This window comes from Rhodnius prolixus, unplaced genomic scaffold, assembly GCF_049639745.1.
Source record: "Rhodnius prolixus isolate KJV_2025 unplaced genomic scaffold, Rpr scaffold_56, whole genome shotgun sequence".
Taxonomy (NCBI): domain Eukaryota; kingdom Metazoa; phylum Arthropoda; class Insecta; order Hemiptera; family Reduviidae; genus Rhodnius; species Rhodnius prolixus.
The window spans coordinates 1-17,405 of record NW_027411601.1 but is presented as its reverse complement, the minus strand read 5'-3'; the positions used below and the strand labels follow the sequence as shown (position 1 = coordinate 17,405).

At 34.8% G+C, this 17,405-nt stretch overlaps 2 protein-coding genes across 2 annotated transcripts in view; one reads left to right on the top strand and one right to left on the bottom strand.

Annotated features, from left to right (window-relative positions):
- LOC141452112 (transmembrane protein 151B-like) overlaps positions 1-14,196 on the bottom strand; it is a 59,418-nt gene extending 45,222 nt beyond the window's left edge. The window contains exons 1-2 of the mRNA XM_074123981.1: positions 13,953-14,196; positions 874-1,094 (exon numbers count right to left, since the gene is read on the bottom strand). Of these exons, the coding sequence (XP_073980082.1) occupies positions 874-1,094; positions 13,953-14,131 (400 nt within the window). The 5' untranslated portion in view covers positions 14,132-14,196. The remainder of the gene's footprint in view (positions 1-873; positions 1,095-13,952) is intronic.
- Positions 2,676-5,041, top strand: LOC141452110 (uncharacterized). The gene is made up of 2 exons (XM_074123979.1): positions 2,676-3,602; positions 4,335-5,041. The coding sequence occupies exons 1-2, from the start codon at positions 2,802-2,804 to the stop codon at positions 4,995-4,997; spliced, it is 1,464 nt and encodes a 487-aa protein (XP_073980080.1). The 5' UTR covers positions 2,676-2,801; the 3' UTR covers positions 4,998-5,041.
- Positions 14,197-17,405: the final 3,209 nt, after the last annotated feature.

The following is a 17,405-nucleotide window of genomic DNA, read 5'->3' as shown; positions in this document are numbered from 1 at the left end:
TTGGTTGTCTACTTCAATCGTAAAAAATGTTAAAATGTGTATTACATTCGTGATTTTTGAAATAAAATTTGAAAGTTCTAATTATGAAAAATGAAAAGATCCTCTTCGGAAAATATGGGTATCTCAAGTTAAGAAGAAAATCTTTTCCAACGACTGGGAGAAAAGAAATTAAGTAGAGTTTCCGGAAGAGGGGTTTTTGGTCGGGTTACATTAGAGTACTGAAAGAAGTATTCAAGTACTTCTAGAAGTTTAAGCTTCTTCGTTTTTTTTTTGTTTCAAACTTAAAACTTCACTCACACATACGCACACAAATATAAAGGGAAGAGGAGGAGACAATTTAGTTCCTGAATAGCAAAAAATTTGAATGGTGTTATCGATAGTGAAGTTGTCTTCGAAGTTTATAAACACATTTAACCTTCCTTAATGATATACCAGAAGTAGGACCATAAATATTATAGTGAAATGGTACTTTAAGGGGAATCGCCAAATACTTTTCAAAAAAAGTGCTCTTAGTAGAATTGTCCAGATAAAAAAAAGTTTAAAATACTCGTATAAGTGGTGGGGCCCAACCGAAATCTAATGTTTCAGCCAAATTAGAAAGTACTTATTACTGTCCAGGCAGAAGTTCAACAAATGACCACAGTGTGAGAAGCGCCAAGACTAGTTTGTAAAATGGCCACAGAGTAGCGCTCACGTCTAACTTTTGTAAAATTTATTATTTTTTCGTTTGTACTAATTCAGATGTTTAATAACATCTGAGGTTATTGGCGCCTGGAGCTTTTTTACTTTTTCAGTGCTCTAGAGTGACCTGGATTTGAGGCAAATCCAATTTGGTGGATTAAGGGGGACGAAGTAAATACGTAATCGGATTACCTTTACTAAAACGAATCTTGGTAATGGATCCTTTGGCTTGGTCCAAGACTAGTCGCCTAGAGATATCCTTTACACCACAATATGCGAACACAAAACTAGCAGCTGCAGCGTGCGAATTGACCCGTTCGTAGTACACCTGGGTGCTGGTGTATGCATCGCCGTTCCTGTATCTGGTCACCTGCCTTTTCCTGCGGACGTAATGGTAGCAAACCGCCTTCCACCTGCAAAAAAAGAAATACCAGTAAACCAGTATTCCAATAGATAGGTTGCAAGTTTGAATTATTTTATTTAATGTTAGGCGCCCAGTTTCTAAGTCCTTTTTTGGCACCCAAGACCTTTTTTTTTTTTTGCATTGCTGGCCTCTGGATACAGATAACACAGCCCTTACAGTTTGCGGTTAGAGGCTCCCAGAAAGAGAACATCTAAGAAGTAAACAATTTAGTGATTCACAAACCCCTGGATCACAGCGAGGGAATTTCGTGCAACAACCACTTAGCTACGAACACTAAATGTACGATATCTAGGACATTTTTAAAAAAATCCCTCCCAAAGGGTTATGCATGATTCTAAGAAAAACATAATTCAAGTTTCATGCACCAAGATATGCAAAACAATGATTTCCAAAAAAGGGCCTGGGGAGCGCAACTTATCTTAGAAACAATTTTTTTTTAGCACCAACAAACCACACAATCATAAGTTACTCAGGCGCCTAAACAGGACATGAAACCAGCCAGGAGCTAAGCTTGAGCTTTCACCAGAAATACCCGGCCAGAGATACCCTGGGTTCGAAAATGATCCATGTATTGTGAAATAATGAAAAAAATCTCGAAAGCAAAAAATTGCCGCAAACTGAAACTGTGGTTTGCCGACAGTGAATCTGACTAAACTCGGCCATTGATTTTCTCAACCGGAAATGCCAAATAAAAAAATATTTGCAGATCTGTAAATTTTATTTAAATATTTTCACACGAGAAAAATTTGACTAAGGGCAAAGGTTGGTAGGCCTGTCTCTAAAAGGGCTGCTTCAGTAGAATACATTATCAATCAACAATCTAGAAAGCAGTACTGAAATCCTAACCGTCGTGCTATAAAAATCTGTACTTAGCTTGTCTTCGGTCTAAGCCAGGGGTGGCCAAACTTTTTTGATCATGGACCCCCCAATATAATTTTTCGAAATCTCCATCGACCCCCCATAAAAGTAAATTTTCAGTTAATTAAAAATAAAACTATCTATTAGGTACTGTGCATGTACATGTATTTTATGATTTTAACACATTTATTAAAGTAATTTTACATTGTGTCAACAATAGTTTTATGAAAAATATCTTAATGTTGAAGTTTAAATACCTTAATATTTATTAAATGATAAGTAATTATAAATAAGACCCCCCAATCGATCCCCTAGCTCAGATCGACCCACTACTTTTGTTAAATAGACCCCTGGGGGTCTATATAGGCCAATTTGGCGACCTCTGGTCTAAGCAGTCGATTATACGAAAACAAATGATAGACGCCATAATATGAATCAAACCTATTTTACCAATCTTACGAATTACAGTATTTAAAGACGGAAATAACAGACGTTTCCATAACCGACTTACTGAGCACGGCGACACACTCAAATTCCTACCTAACAACAGCAAATCTATCAGACAATCCAGGCTGAGTTCCAGAGATCTTCTTGCAGTAGAAGACATACTGGAAGATGCGAGTAAATTAATAACTCTCAAACCAATGCTAAAATAAAAAGTAGATTGCTGTAGTGTAAATGTGGAATAATTAAAATCATATGATCAGTATGACTTTAATTTTTCTAAATAATGTAAAATATTTTGTTGAAGTCTCTCAGCACAGGTGTTCTTGGAAACCAAATATTTGTAGAAATACCTTTCTGTTTTATTATAACTTGTTTCTGTCGAGTCTTCTAAATGGCGAAGGTTAAGAAACCAAGTAAAGGAAAAAATGAAAAGCCACAACAGATCATGGTCGGCGACGTGAACATAGGTCCCATGACCTCTGAACAACTGGTCACCTTCAACAAACAGTTAATCAAGAAGATCTATAAGGCGAGAAGAGTGCAAAGCGAGGCCAGACGTGAACTAGGCTGGATGAAGACATGCATTGATAATCTGCGCGAGACATGCAAACAGCAGAAAGCTTTAAAGATGATGGCGCTGGAAGAATATAGCCAAACACTTCCAGAAGTAAGTGATGAATTGAAATTTATAAAACAACAGATGAAATATGCCGATTATACACTGGAAGAAAGGTGTAAAAATGCGGACGAACTGATCGGCTTAGACAATATGGAGCTAGTGGATGCTCATGATAAAGACTATGAAATAAAACTCTGGCATGAGATAATTGAGTACAAGGATAGAGTGAGAGAAATCTACAAGGAACGTGCCAGGAAGATGGGCAACAAAAACGACATATACGGCATTGAGAAGAGGAAACGCCATAAGTTCTGGGAAGAGAACAAACAGAAATATTTCGAGATGAAAGAAAACTATAATAAACGCATGTCAGATCCAATATTAAATTTGAACACTTTCTATCTGAATAAGTACCATCAACTGGCCATGGATGCTGATAAGGACTGGCGTAACCATAGACTAGCCGTGATGGACAAGGTCAATGAATCGAAAACTATCGATATCAATTACCTGACTAGAATGATCAAATACGAGGACAGACTGATCAAACAATACGACCACTATTTGGCAAAGGTAACGTATTCAGTAAATACTGAATTGATTTTCATTTTCTTTTAGGATTTATTCAGAAAGAAAACCAGGTCTTCTATGATTTTCTGTTATTCAATAGAAGCTAAGGAAACACTGGGTAATAACTGCAGTGTTCTCCCCTAGTAGTTCTCTCGGTTATGCTGTAAAAAACAAAAATAAATAAAGTAATTGCCAATTTTTTCAGGCGAGCTTTACGTCCAATTAGGTGTCGTAGACGGAGGCCTAGCCGGGTGGAATCGAACCCACTAAACCAACCATACATCATAGCTTTGCGGGTCTAGCCTATAACCGCCTAACATACTTTACTATAAATTTCTCATATTAACCATTAAATAAAATCCAAGAACCTAGACCAGGGGAATCGAACCCACTAAACCAACCATACATCATAGCTTTGCGGGTCTAGCCTATAACCGCTCGGCTATCGTGACGCCTCGATTATGTTGTACCGAGTAGTTATTTAGTGGCCTGTCCAACCATTATATTATACATAATGGTCTGAAGTGAGGTACGATTGGCTAGGTTTGGAATAACTATGAAAGTATTTATTAGAATGAATGTACTTATTTGCCAGAATGATGAGGTTGAGCGCGAATGTAGAATAAGAGTGTGGATGTAGGATGGCTGGGGAGAGTCTCTAGGTTCTTGATGCTATTCATCACAGCAATCAGTCAATCGGTAAGCGAGTGTTCTAAACGGAACTTTTTGTTTTAGATAGAAGACTCCAAAAAGAAAGTGGAAAATTATGAAATAATCTTGGAGAAAAGACAAAAAGAGGCTGCTACCGTGGAAAAAGAGATGACAGAATTAAGACGTAAGACTAACAACATAATGAATACAACAAAATACATACAAAATCTACGTAGAAAGGTCGACGGCATCGACAAAGAATGTAAAACACTACAGAAAGAAAGCGACCAATTTTTAGAAAAATATAATTATTTAGTAAGCTTAGGCGCCCAATACTGTGACACTATTCAAGCTGTTAAAAACCATGAATTGCGCGAAGATGAGGAAGATCTTGATTCAAGAATAATGCAAGAAGAACTATTAATATGTTTGGAGAAATTAACTGGCCGTGTGGTGGAACGGATGGACGAGATCTTGTCCGGCATGCCAGCCAAGCTGAAAGTGCAAGTACTACAATCGTTGGGACATTTTGAGAAAGTTTTGGGTGCGCTACAATTTGAATACGTCAGAAATGTGAAGGATCATAATGAGCTGATCAATTATATGGATAGATTCTTGGAGCAGATGCACTTCAACAATCCGATACCATTCAAGAAGATGGAAGGAACCGACTATAGGACTGTGCCTACCCAAATGTTCGCCAAAGTTTGCTGGCCGCCTTATAAGCCAACTGAAAACCAAGAGTAATCTGTAGCTAAAACTTGTCTAAAATATAAGGGAATTGTCCTGCATTTCCTTTTGTTTCTATGTGTGCGACATTCGTAGGACCTTAGTCATATCCCAGGAGGTTCGAATCTTTTTTCTTTTTTTGTTCCACAGAACAAAAAGTAAGGAAACGGGTCTTTCGGACCTCCTTTTCATAATAATTAATTCTTAAACACTTGTCTTAAAAAAACAGTGATTATGTAAAGTAATGCCTATTTTTTTTCAAGCGGTCTTTACGTCCAACTACCGTGTCGTCGATGGAGACGACTAGCAAACATACTTTACTATTTTCTCATAATAACCATTAAATAAAATCCAAGACCCTAGACCAGGGGAATCGAACCCACTAAACCAACAATACATCTTAGCTTTGCGGGTCTAGCCTATAACCGCCCAACATACTTTACTATAAATTTCTCATATTAACCATTAAATAAAATCCAAGGCCTAGACCGGGGGAATCGAACCCACTAAACCAACAATACATCTTAGCTTTGCGGGTCTAGCCTATAACCGCCTAACATACTTTACTGTTAAATTTCTCATATTAACCATTAAATAAAATCCAAGACCCTAGACCAGGGGAATCGAACCCACTAAACCAACAATACATCTTAGCTTTGCGGGTCTAGCCTATAACCGCCTAACATACTTTACTGTTAAATTTCTCATATTAACCATTAAATAAAATCCAAGACCCTAGACCAGGGGAATCGAACCCACTAAACCAACAATACATCTTAGCTTTGCGGGTCTAGCCTATAACCGCCTAACATACTTTACTGTTAAATTTCTCATATTAACCATTAAATAAAATCCAAGGCCTAGACCGGGGGAATCGAACCCACTAAACCAACAATACATCTTAGCTTTGCGGGTCTAGCCTATAACCGCCCAACATACTTTACTATAAATTTCTCATATTAACCATTAAATAAAATCCAAGGCCTAGACCGGGGGAATCGAACCCACTAAACCAACAATACATCTTAGCTTTGCGGGTCTAGCCTATAACCGCTCGACTACCGTGTCACCTGTTTATACATCGAATTAATTTCTTTCGTGAGAACAAAAAAACCCACTTCTATAGCTGCATTTCCAGAATGAGACAGTCTTCGAGAAATTTAGGTAGCTTCCGCCCCCTCCATAGGACTCTTCAGGGACCCTGCGCTATACCTTGAAAAATGTTAAATAGATCATAAATAGAATGAAAATATAATTGCCATTTCAGTCGAGATACATTTATTTTGCCGAGCTTTCGACCTAGGGACTAGGTCATCTTCAGGGCTGTGGAACATATTTACAGATTGTTAACAATGTTTCTATTAGAGGGTTGGTGTGTCTTCTGTCTTGTCTGTTCATGGACTGAGTGTGATCGGTCTGTGTGTAATATGTGTTAGGTTGTGTGGAAGTCAGTGTTGCCAATTGTCAAGTAATTTTGTAGTAAGTTTGCCGTATATGTTATTTAAATTGTTCGTGTCTGTTTTGAAATTTAAACTGTTTTCTGTCTTAGATATGTCTATCAATTCTAGCACTTTCCTTTTTTGGTGTGTTGGTTTCTGAATTTAAGTATCTTTGTGTTTGGGGAAATGGAAAGTGTGATGATTTTCTGTGCTGTGTAAGGAAAGTGCTGTGGTGTTCTTTTTTTAGTTTTGTGTCGTAAGAGTGTTGGTACAGTCTTTTTCTTTTAAGTTCTGTGATGTTTCGCCTATATATTTTTTGTGACAGTCTTTGCATTCAATTTCGTATATAAGATTTGACAAATATTACTTTGTAAACAAGGTAAATAATTTTTGTAAATTTCGTTATATTATACATATTCATTTCAATAGAATCATTGTTAACGAACTGTAAATATGTTCCACAGCCCTGAAGATGACCTAATCCCTAGGTCGAAAGCTCGCGGCATAATAAATGTATCACGACTGAAATGGCAATAATTTTTTCATCCTATTGAAACTATGAATCAGTCACCAAAAATAATGAACAACAATTAGATCGTAAATGTTGATTTTTTTTTTTATCGATATTATTTTTTGGTTGTTGTAACCTTCACAACCTTCATAACCTGTTCACAACCAGTCAGATGGTAAACAAACAGTAAACATTTTAGCCTTATTTAAAAACGATGAGTATCTGAATTTGAATTTGAATCAGTGCGCAGTTGCGGTCAACCTCCCAATTTCCTTAAACACATAAGCAATTTATTTATTCTTTATTAATATTACAGCAAGTGTTCGCCCTAAAGTAACACCTGGAAGGGAAGTATTAACTCCCACACTTCCACCTTAGAGCTCCCCCTAAAATGAATTTCCCTTGGGGAAGATGTTTCAAATAAAAGTTTCAGAACTAAGGCTGCAAAATTCAGCCAGTAAAGATATAGCACTACCGCTTTGGTTGATTTTTTTTCTTGTTTACCCACTTTTCTATTATGTTTTCCCAAATTTCGGTGGTCGAAATTTTGATTTTTTCTTGTTTACCCACTTTTCTATTATGTTTTCCCAAATTTCGGTGGTCGAAATTTTGATTTTTTCTTGTTTACCCACTTTTCTATTATGTTTTCCCAAATTTCGGTGGTCGAAATTTTGATTTTTTCTTGTTTACCCACTTTTCTATTATGTTTTCCCAAATTTCGGTGGTCGAAATTTTGATTTTTTCTTGTTTACCCACTTTTCTATTATGTTTTCCCAAATTTCGGTGGTCGAAATTTTGATTTTTTCTTGTTTACCCACTTTTCTATTATGTTTTCCCAAATTTCGGTGGTCGAAATTTTGATTTTTTCTTGTTTACCCACTTTTCTATTATGTTTTCCCAAATTTCGGTGGTCGAAATTTTGATTTTTTCTTGTTTACCCACTTTTCTATTATGTTTTCCCAAATTTCGGTGGTCGAAATTTTGATTTTTTCTTGTTTACCCACTTTTCTATTATGTTTTCCCAAATTTCGGTGGTCGAAATTTTGATTTTTTCTTGTTTACCCACTTTTCTATTATGTTTTCCCAAATTTCGGTGGTCGAAATTTTGATTTTTTCTTGTTTACCCACTTTTCTATTATGTTTTCCCAAATTTCGGTGGTCGAAATTTTGATTTTTTCTTGTTTACCCACTTTTCTATTATGTTTTCCCAAATTTCGGTGGTCGAAATTTTGATTTTTTCTTGTTTACCCACTTTTCTATTATGTTTTCCCAAATTTCGGTGGTCGAAATTTTGATTTTTTCTTGTTTACCCACTTTTCTATTATGTTTTCCCAAAATTTCGGTGGTCGAAATTTTGTAAACTCAAAATTGAAAACTGTTCGAAATACTAATAATTAATTAATAATATGAATCATTATAAAACATTAAAAATTTATCGCATTGATAAGTAATCTGTTTTGAGTGGTGGGGATTGGTTATAAATTTAAAAGTGGGGAATTTACAAGAGTGCCACGCCCACCGTCATTCTACTTATTGCTGAAGCCGCATCAAGGTTTATAGAGACTGATGAGCAGCAATATTGACGATAAATTAAATAAGGATTGTGAGAGTAATTCCCCGTCAGTACAAGTTGCTTTTAAACGACCAAGAAGTAACAGTTCTCCTGAGGAGAGTCTGAAAAGGGTACAAGTCACACAATCCTATAGTGAAATTAATAAAATGATGGATGAAAAACTACGAGATTTTTTAAGCGAATTATTAGATAAAAAATTTGCAGATGTACCGACAAAGAATGATTTGAAAATTATTGAAAATAAAATAGATAAAATAATTGATGAAAATATAAAACTGAAAGAGGAGGTAGTACTATTGAAAGAACAGAACAAAGTGATGCAAAGAAATATGGAATTTTTATTGAGAAAAGGTAAGGCCAAAAATCTTATATTTGGTGGTTTTCAAGACATAAAAAAAGAAGAGGATTTGATTAAAATTATAAAAGAATTCTGTATTCAGAGTTTGGGAATAAAAGAACCGCTAGTTGATAGGGCGTTCACATTTGGAAAAAATAATAATTTAATCTTGGTAGAGTTCCTCAAGCTATCTGATGTTCATTTAATTTTAAAAAATGCCAGAAAATTAAAAAATACGGGATTATGGATTCAAAAAGATATGACTTATCAAGATAGGAAGAGAAGGAAAAAGTTTTTGGAACTTAAAAATCAAATTCTGGAGAAGAATAAGGAAGCCAGGGTACTGATTAGGGATGATTATCTTTTATTTAGAAATAAAAAATTTTTTTGGAGTGATGAGCAAGGAGTCACAACGAAGCATGAAGAGGATTTGAAATTGTTTGAAGGGTATGTGAACAATGAAGATTTATTGGTTCAAAACATTCCAAAAAACTAGAAGCGCCAGTAGTTTTTGATAGTGAAGGTGGGGAGTGTTCAATTTTGAGTTACAATGTGGCTGGGCTTAATAATAAAAAAGAAAAGTTTATGTTCTTCAATTTGATTAAAAGTTATGAGGTATTTTTTCTCTTTGAGACGTTTGTGGAAGAAAAAGATTTCTGTTATTTTGAAAAGTATTTTGAAGGTTTTAATTTGAAATGGAAGAGTGCAAAACGTGATCATGTATTTGGAAGAGCGAAGGGAGGCTGTTTATTTGGAGTAAAGAAAAAGAATAATTTTTTAAATAAGGTAGTTTTTGATTTTGTTAATTTAGAAAATTTTGATATTGTTCAGTGTAAAGTGGGTATGGAGGAGTTTTATATCTTACCGGTATATATGAGAATAAATGAATGGCAAATAGATTTTGAAAGTATAATTAATTTATTAGATAATTATCCTAATTATAAATTTGTAATTGTAGGTGATTGTAATATAAGGATAGGTGGTGGCCAATCAGTCCCCATTGAGGTTATAACAGACGAATTTAAATTTAATGTGGAAAGAAAGTCAAAGGATAAAGTAGAAAATAAAAAAGGAAAACAATTTCTGGAATTATGTGATAATTATAATTTTGTAGTTTTAAATGGGAGAACACCGGGGGATATAGATGGGGAATTTACCTTTGTAGGGGGCGTTGGTAGTTCCGTAAATGATGTATGTGCGGTCGCCTTGGATATTTTACATTTAGTGAAGGATTTTAATGTAATGCCATGTTTATATTCAGATCATATGCCGGTCTTATTAACACTAAATGTGGGTGAAAGGGAACCAGAAGAGATTTTATTTCCATTATTGCCTAAACTTCCGTGGACAGAAATTGATGAAAAACAATTTAATTGCAAATTAGATAATTATGTTGATAATGTAATTGATGTACCGACAAACCCACAAGAAGCTGTAAACTGGTTTATAGATGCGATAAAAGCATCATCACATTTAGGAAATAATAAAATATTGAATAAAGTTGCAAGTACCAAATGTAAACAAAAATGGTTCGATACAGAATGTAGACAAGTTAGAAAGAAATGTTTTGCACTCTTGAACCTGTTCAGAAATACGAATATAGACTTATTTAGAAGAATGTATGTTAAAATAAATAAACAGTATAAAGATTTAATTAAATTTAAGAAAAAGAACTTTTATTTAAGTTTGTGTGCGAAGTTAGGTGAAGCTTACGATACAAAAAGTTTTTGGCATTTAATAAAAAATTTAAAAAATACAAACTTTACTGTGGGATCACAAATTAAATGTAATGAATGGTTTCAATATTTCAAAAATCTATTGAATGTATCTGATTGTGTTGTAAATATTAGTTATGTTCCACCATATTCTGTTGTACCAATAATGGATGAGAAATTTCAATTGAATGAACTTTTGAGTGTTTTGAAAAAGGCAAAGAATGGTAAGGCCCCCGGTTTCGACAGGGTGCCTTACGAGTTCTTCAAAAATAGTCCTACCAACTTTCTGCAGAAACTGTTAGATCTTTTTAATTTTATTTACGATACCGCTCTGGTTCCCGAAAGCTTTGTTAAATCTATTGTTTTCCCTTTATACAAAAATGGTAATATTAATGATGTGCAAAATTATAGGGGTATTTCTTTCTCAGATTGCATCTCTAAACTGTTTACAGGTTTGTTATTGGAAAGATTGCAACTTTGGATCAATGAGAATGATATTTTGAATGAATGTCAGGCTGGGTTTAGAAGGGGTTATTCGGCCAATGATCAAATATTTAATTTGTTTAATATTAAAAAATTAAAAACCCTGAAGAAAAGGCAAAAATTATATTGATTTTTTATTGATTTTAAATCAGCCTTTGACTCGCCAGAAAGAGATTCTTTATATTATAAATTATATGCACAGGGTGTTTCGTGTAAATTTATCGAAGTTTTGAGAGGTTTGTACGGTAATACCGAGTCTGCGGTCTGGACACAAAACGGTGTGACGGCAAGTTTCAATACTATGATCGGCCTTAAACAGGGTTGTTTGTTGTCCCCCACCCTCTTTTCGCTTTTTTTAAATGATTTTTACGACTACATTGAGGGGGGAACTATGGTGGCGGGCATGAAGATCAGGTGTTTACTTTACGCGGATGATGTGGTAATGATGGCTAGCGAACCTCTGGTCCTTCAATGCATGATTAACAGATTAGCTACATATTGTGATTTATGGAATTTATCTCTGAATTTGAATAAATCAAAAATACTAATATTTAGAAATGGTGGTAAATTAGCCCGTGGCGAATGCTGGAAGTTTGAAGGAAATAAAATTGAAATTACAAACAAATATAAATATTTAGGAATATGGTTAACGCCTCAATTACCTTTAAACATCATTTTGAAGAGAAGTTACGTGCTGCCAAATTTTGTATTATGTCAGTTTATAATAGAATACTTAAGAACAATAACATTCCTATATCAGCAAAATTTAAAATTTTTAATAGTGTTTTTAAATCAATAATTTGCTACGGTGCGCAGGTTTGGGGATTCATGAGAGTGGATATAGTGGAAAAATTAAATACGTATTTTCTAAAAAGGCTTTTTTCTCTTCCCTGGAATTCTCCTAATTATATATTATATTTGGAGACTGGATTTCAACCTCTGTTTTTTTATACATTTAAACTGCACTATGACTATGTACAGAAAGTTCTCACTTTACCTGACGAACGCCTTCCTAAAATATTAGCTAAAGAAATAATAGCCGAGAAACTATTTTGGTATAAGGACTGCTTGTCGATGTGTAGAAGTCATGGCAATAATGAATTACATTATAATGTGGATGGTAATTTAATGGACGGCTTGTTAGGTGGGATGAGACTTTCTTTCAAAAACGATCTTTTAAATAGAATGCAGAATTCTAGGTGGCACAGTATTTATAAAGAACTTTCATTTGATTTTGGACCTAACCATTATATAACTGATACCAATAGTTTGTTTTTTATTCAAAATATAATCAAAATTAGAGGATCTTTATTTAATTTAAATTACAGAGTTGGCCGTAGTGAAGAAGCTCAGATATGTTCACTGTGTAATTTGCATGAGCTAGAAGATATTTTTCATTATATTGCAGTTTGCCCGATTTTGACAGAGTTCAGGAAGGCATGTTTTGGTAAAGGCGTACTAGAAAAAAATGAATTTATTCGCTATATGAACGGTCATAACTGGGAAAAACTGTATAAATATAATGTAACGGCTGGCAAATACAGAAATTTTTTGATTAAGGAATTTAATTTTTAGTTGGGTAGAATTAAAATTTTTGTTCGATAGAATTTAATTTTGTTTGTAATTCATTTTGCATTAGTTATATTATTATTCTGAGATGTACACATGAAATATGTTTTAATCATTAGATACAGTACAATTGAGTAGGAGTCAACTTCTGCTGACGGACTTCGATCCATGCAGTAGGTGCTTTAGATAAAAATTAAATTGCGTTTTTGTAAATTTAAAAAAATTAATAAAGCATATTATTATTATTATTATTATTATTATTATTATTATTATTATTACTTTCTATTAGCCTTATTTACAGTAAATAATAATAATTTTTTTTTAGTAATATTAGCGCAAAAATTAAACTTTTCAAATTTTAATTATGTATTTAGAGAGATAAGTAAGATTATCAATATGTTTAATGCTCTGTTAGCGATTCTGATAATAGCGAATATATATAAATAAAATTTGAAATTACTGGCATCTCTGACAAGAAATGCGGGTCAATACGTTATGCAATCTCTAGCTAGATAACACAGTTGGAGTCTGTAACTGATAAATGTTTATCATCACATGTTTTGTGTATTTAATAGATATAAAAATATCAAATAAATCCACGATATTTGGTACTGTGTGGGAAAATCCCTTTTCAAATATAATCCTGAAGATATTTTTAGAGGGTATAAATTATCTATTAGATAGTTTTATGTAATTTGAAAAAAAGGAAATGGGGCCTTAAACGGAAATGCGATAATATTGGAGCATGTATTCAGTTAGTTATTAATTTTCCAGTTAATAATATAAAGTTAATAATTTTGCAGACATGTTTTTTGTTTTTAACTCAATTTGAAAACTTCGTTCTGAGAGATTTTTGTTTTAGGGCAGTTCCGGCGGAAAGGATGGTTACGATTTCTTTTCGAGTACCATTACCTCTAGAATCCCCTGAGCCACTCCTATATCCAAAAATCTTCTGCTGAAGTATCTTCTATCCACGATTGTCATTCTAACCCACTCTTAAAATTAGCGAGTATTATTATACTATTGTATAAGACAGTCGTGCGAGTGCCTACACATGGACTACTTTTGCAGGGATCTTAAAGTGAGAGATCAGTTTCGAAACAAAAACCAAAAAAATTCGAGCTGTTTTTTGTAGGAGTTTTGCAGCTAGATGAAATTGTTATGCAGGTTCGGGAGATTGGACAGGCCTGTATTTTAGAAGCACAGATTTCCACTCTATTCAGGCCATGATGTCCTAGTTTCCCAGACAGGTCAGTTCTCTTTCCACTCACCCTCTTCTTCGTATCAGTTCTTGGTAAGTACAACCCAGACATAACAACAAAAAAAATCTAAATTTTACAACTAACCAAACAATAGGCTGCGCTTCACGCATCTGTTGTACCTTCTGCAAGACCGTGTCAACCCCAACACGATATCCCAGCTCAATCCTGGCCGTACAATGCCAACACTCCACTAGGTACACTAAGTATAACATGGCCATGAAAGCTAGCGGTATATAGATGTAGCCTTCGTCACAAGGTGACATCTGTCGGCTGGTCTTTATTGGGTACAGGGAGAAATTAATCACAACCTGCAACAGACAATTTTAGGACGGCGTTTTAAAAACAACATTTTTCTTTCATAGAATTCAGTTACACTACAAAAAAATATAAAATACGATATGTACAAAACTAAAAGAAACGAATATTGTCAGCGTCGGTGAGTATTTATTGATTATTCACATACCATTGAAACACCCCGTAGGGGGGAAGTGGACCTAGCCACTTCTTCAGGGAGCTTGGCATCCCTGCGGGTACCCCAGTCTAACAACACCTCCTCTGTCATCACAAACATACAATACTCGCAAGGCCTACAAAGGTAGTTGATGTATACAACCATGTGGGTTAAGCAAACTCGAGCTCATCAACACATTCACTCACACTAACACTTTTACCAATTTATAAATGCCTACAATTTATTTTTTTTTAAAGACATACTGCTGTATTAGGAAGCCACAATGGATCTTTCAGGTTGCTGTAACAGCCACTCTGTATAATCGTATTACTGAAACAATCATTTTCCAATCAGAACTTTCGATTGAGAGTACATCCTGGGGAGGAATGAATATGTTTCAAAACTATGAGTTCGAACATTCAAAACTGTAGTAAGAGAGAGTCCGTATTTAGTTTGAAACCTGAACATAACACTGAAGATCTTTGCTTGCTTGAATTATGTCCGGATTAAATGCGGTCATGCTGATAAAGCATATCAAAGACTTCTATGACGTTCCTGAAGAGTCTGAATTGAGAAGATCATGATAAAAAGAAGAAGAACTATCAACGGCACTTTTAACAAGTTGCCGAGAGATATTCAAAATAAGAACTGTTAATTATTTTTCAGTGACGTATCAGAGAAGATCAGAACTGTTAGAATTTTTTCATCTTCATGAATTTGGATGCTGAAATTCTGTCGGTAAGTTTGGTGCTTAAAAAAAAAAAAAATTATTAGCAAAAATTTAATTTGACCTGGGTGTTGTTAACCAAGGAGGATAAAAAATTGCTTAATGCCTGGGAGAGGAAGTTTCTGAGGAAAATTGTTGGCCCCGTGAAAGAAGGGGAAAGGTACAGAATTAGCAAAAAACAGAGAAATAAGAGAGCCGTACCAGAAGCAGGATTTGGTAGGTTTTGATTAAGAGGGGAAGATTGAAAAGATAACGAATGGACACCCAGGGGGGGGGGCGAGAAAAAGAGGAAGACCGAGAGGATTAGGTGGCTGGATAATGGTAGAAGAGGATGTTAGGAGTCTGGGAGTGAGGACATGGAGGAGAGTTGCCTTGGTGAGAGAGGAGTGGGGAAAGGTGTTAGAGGAGGCCAAGATCCTTCGAGGACCGTACAGCCAGAGGAAGAAGAAGAAGCAAAAATTTAAATTGGTGCAGCTGGTATCGCTACTTTAAGAGTCAGCCAGCAAAGCGGGATGCCAAATAAATGCAAACTTAATCCAGAAGAAGAGGGTCGGTGACGGACTTTAGACTTGACCATGGGACACGAATTCCTGCAAGCCCAACTTCACCCATAAGGGAACAGCTGACTCGCCGACTTGATCATCTTAGCTGCAGCATGACTTGAACATTATATCATGTTCTTGCTTCTTCTTTAGAACTGGACGACGAGTGACTGGCTATCTCATGATCACGTCTAATTTTGTGAACGGCTTTAAGAATCAGGCCTATAGGAAATTGATGTCCAATCGCCAGTTTTTGCTTTGCTGTTTAGAATAAAGCGAATATCAATCGTATCTTTTTAGATGCTTGAATAGAAATACAAAAATTAAAAACATCAAAATAGCTGGACTAAGATTGCGAATAAACTCGTAGCAAGAACCAAATAAAGAAACGATAGATACCAAGATAATCGTCGTAGGTGTTGTCAAACTGAAGCTACAGCAGAATTGGTTGCCTACACCCTCGGGAATATACCCTCCACCTATACACCTTGTATTGACCGTTTGGTTATTGGAAATGACTGGGGGCAGCTTGTAGACAAAAAAAAAAAGCAATTCTAATTTGAAGGGGGGGCCACTGTTTATTCCAGCCCCCAGCCCGGCTCAAAACAAAACAAAAAACATCCCAGTTGGTTATTTCATGACATTTTTGTTATAAATATTGGCTTGTGGATACGCTTTAACTGTTTGGCCTTTTCAATGTAATCTTGAATTATTGTATTGACCATTGGGGTAGATTTCCATCAAGCTGCTTTAGTCTAACCAAGAGAGAGAGTTATCACACATGAAAATCATGTTTTAACTGGACAACTAAGCAAGTTGTGACTTGCAAAGTTTTGAAGAAGAAAAAAAAAAAATTTATACCGTTCATTAAAGTAGTTTAATGCATGCGGAATGTGATTCTTCAGAAGAAAAAGTTATACTGAGAAAGCATCTCGTTTTTCAGCATTTTTAACAAAATATTTTCTCTTATTCTTTAGACGAGAATGAGAAAAGAAAAAGCAAAGCAAGGTAAGTTAGAAGAAGAAGAAGAAAAATTAGTATCCGCTTGGCTAGGATTGCCAACCGGACATGATACTTTAATTTGTAAATCGTATAATCTCACCTAAATATGTCTAAGGGATTCCTACCTCCATCAGTACAGGACCAAAAGAATTATTCCCTAAAGAAATTATTCCAATTGAAGAGCGAAAAAAAATCAGGGAATTATGCAGGCGAAAATTCTCAGGAAAATGAAAAAACTCTATTCAGTAAAGAAAGGGTACTTCTGGTTCTAAATTCTTCAAACTCGTTTAGAAAAACCTGCTTAGAAGTATTTAAACTCAGTAAAGAAAGGGTACTTCTGGTTCTAATTTCTTTAAACTCGTTTAGAAAAACCTGCTTAGAAGTATTTAAACTCAGTAAAGAAAGGGTACTTCTGGTTCTAATTTCTTTAAACTCGTTTAGAAAAACCTGCTTAGAAGTATTTAAACTCAGTAAAGAAAGGGTACTTCTGGTTCTAATTTCTTTAAACTCGTTTAGAAAAACCTGCTTAGAAGTATTTAAACTCAGTAAAGAAAGGGTACTTCTGGTTCTAATTTCTTTAAACTCGTTTAGAAAAACCTGCTTAGAAGTATTTAAACTCAGTAAAGAAAGGGTACTTCTGGTTCTAATTTCTTTAAACTCGTTTAGAAAAACCTGCTTAGAAGTATTTAAACTCAGTAAAGAAAGGGTACTTCTGATTCTAAATTCTTCAAACTCGTTTAGAAAAACCTGCTTAGAAGTATTTAAACTCAGTAAAGAAAGGGTACTTCTGGTTCTAAATTCTTCAAACTCGTTTA

Bases quoted from the DNA above. Each gene is read 5' to 3' on its own strand.
- LOC141452110 (XM_074123979.1), top strand. From the start codon at position 2,802: ATGGCGAAGGTTAAGAAACCAAGTAAAGGAAAAAATGAAAAGCCACAA. The intron at 3,603-4,334 runs GTAACGTATTCA...TTTTTGTTTTAG, and splicing joins ACGACCACTATTTGGCAAAG to ATAGAAGACTCCAAAAAGAA.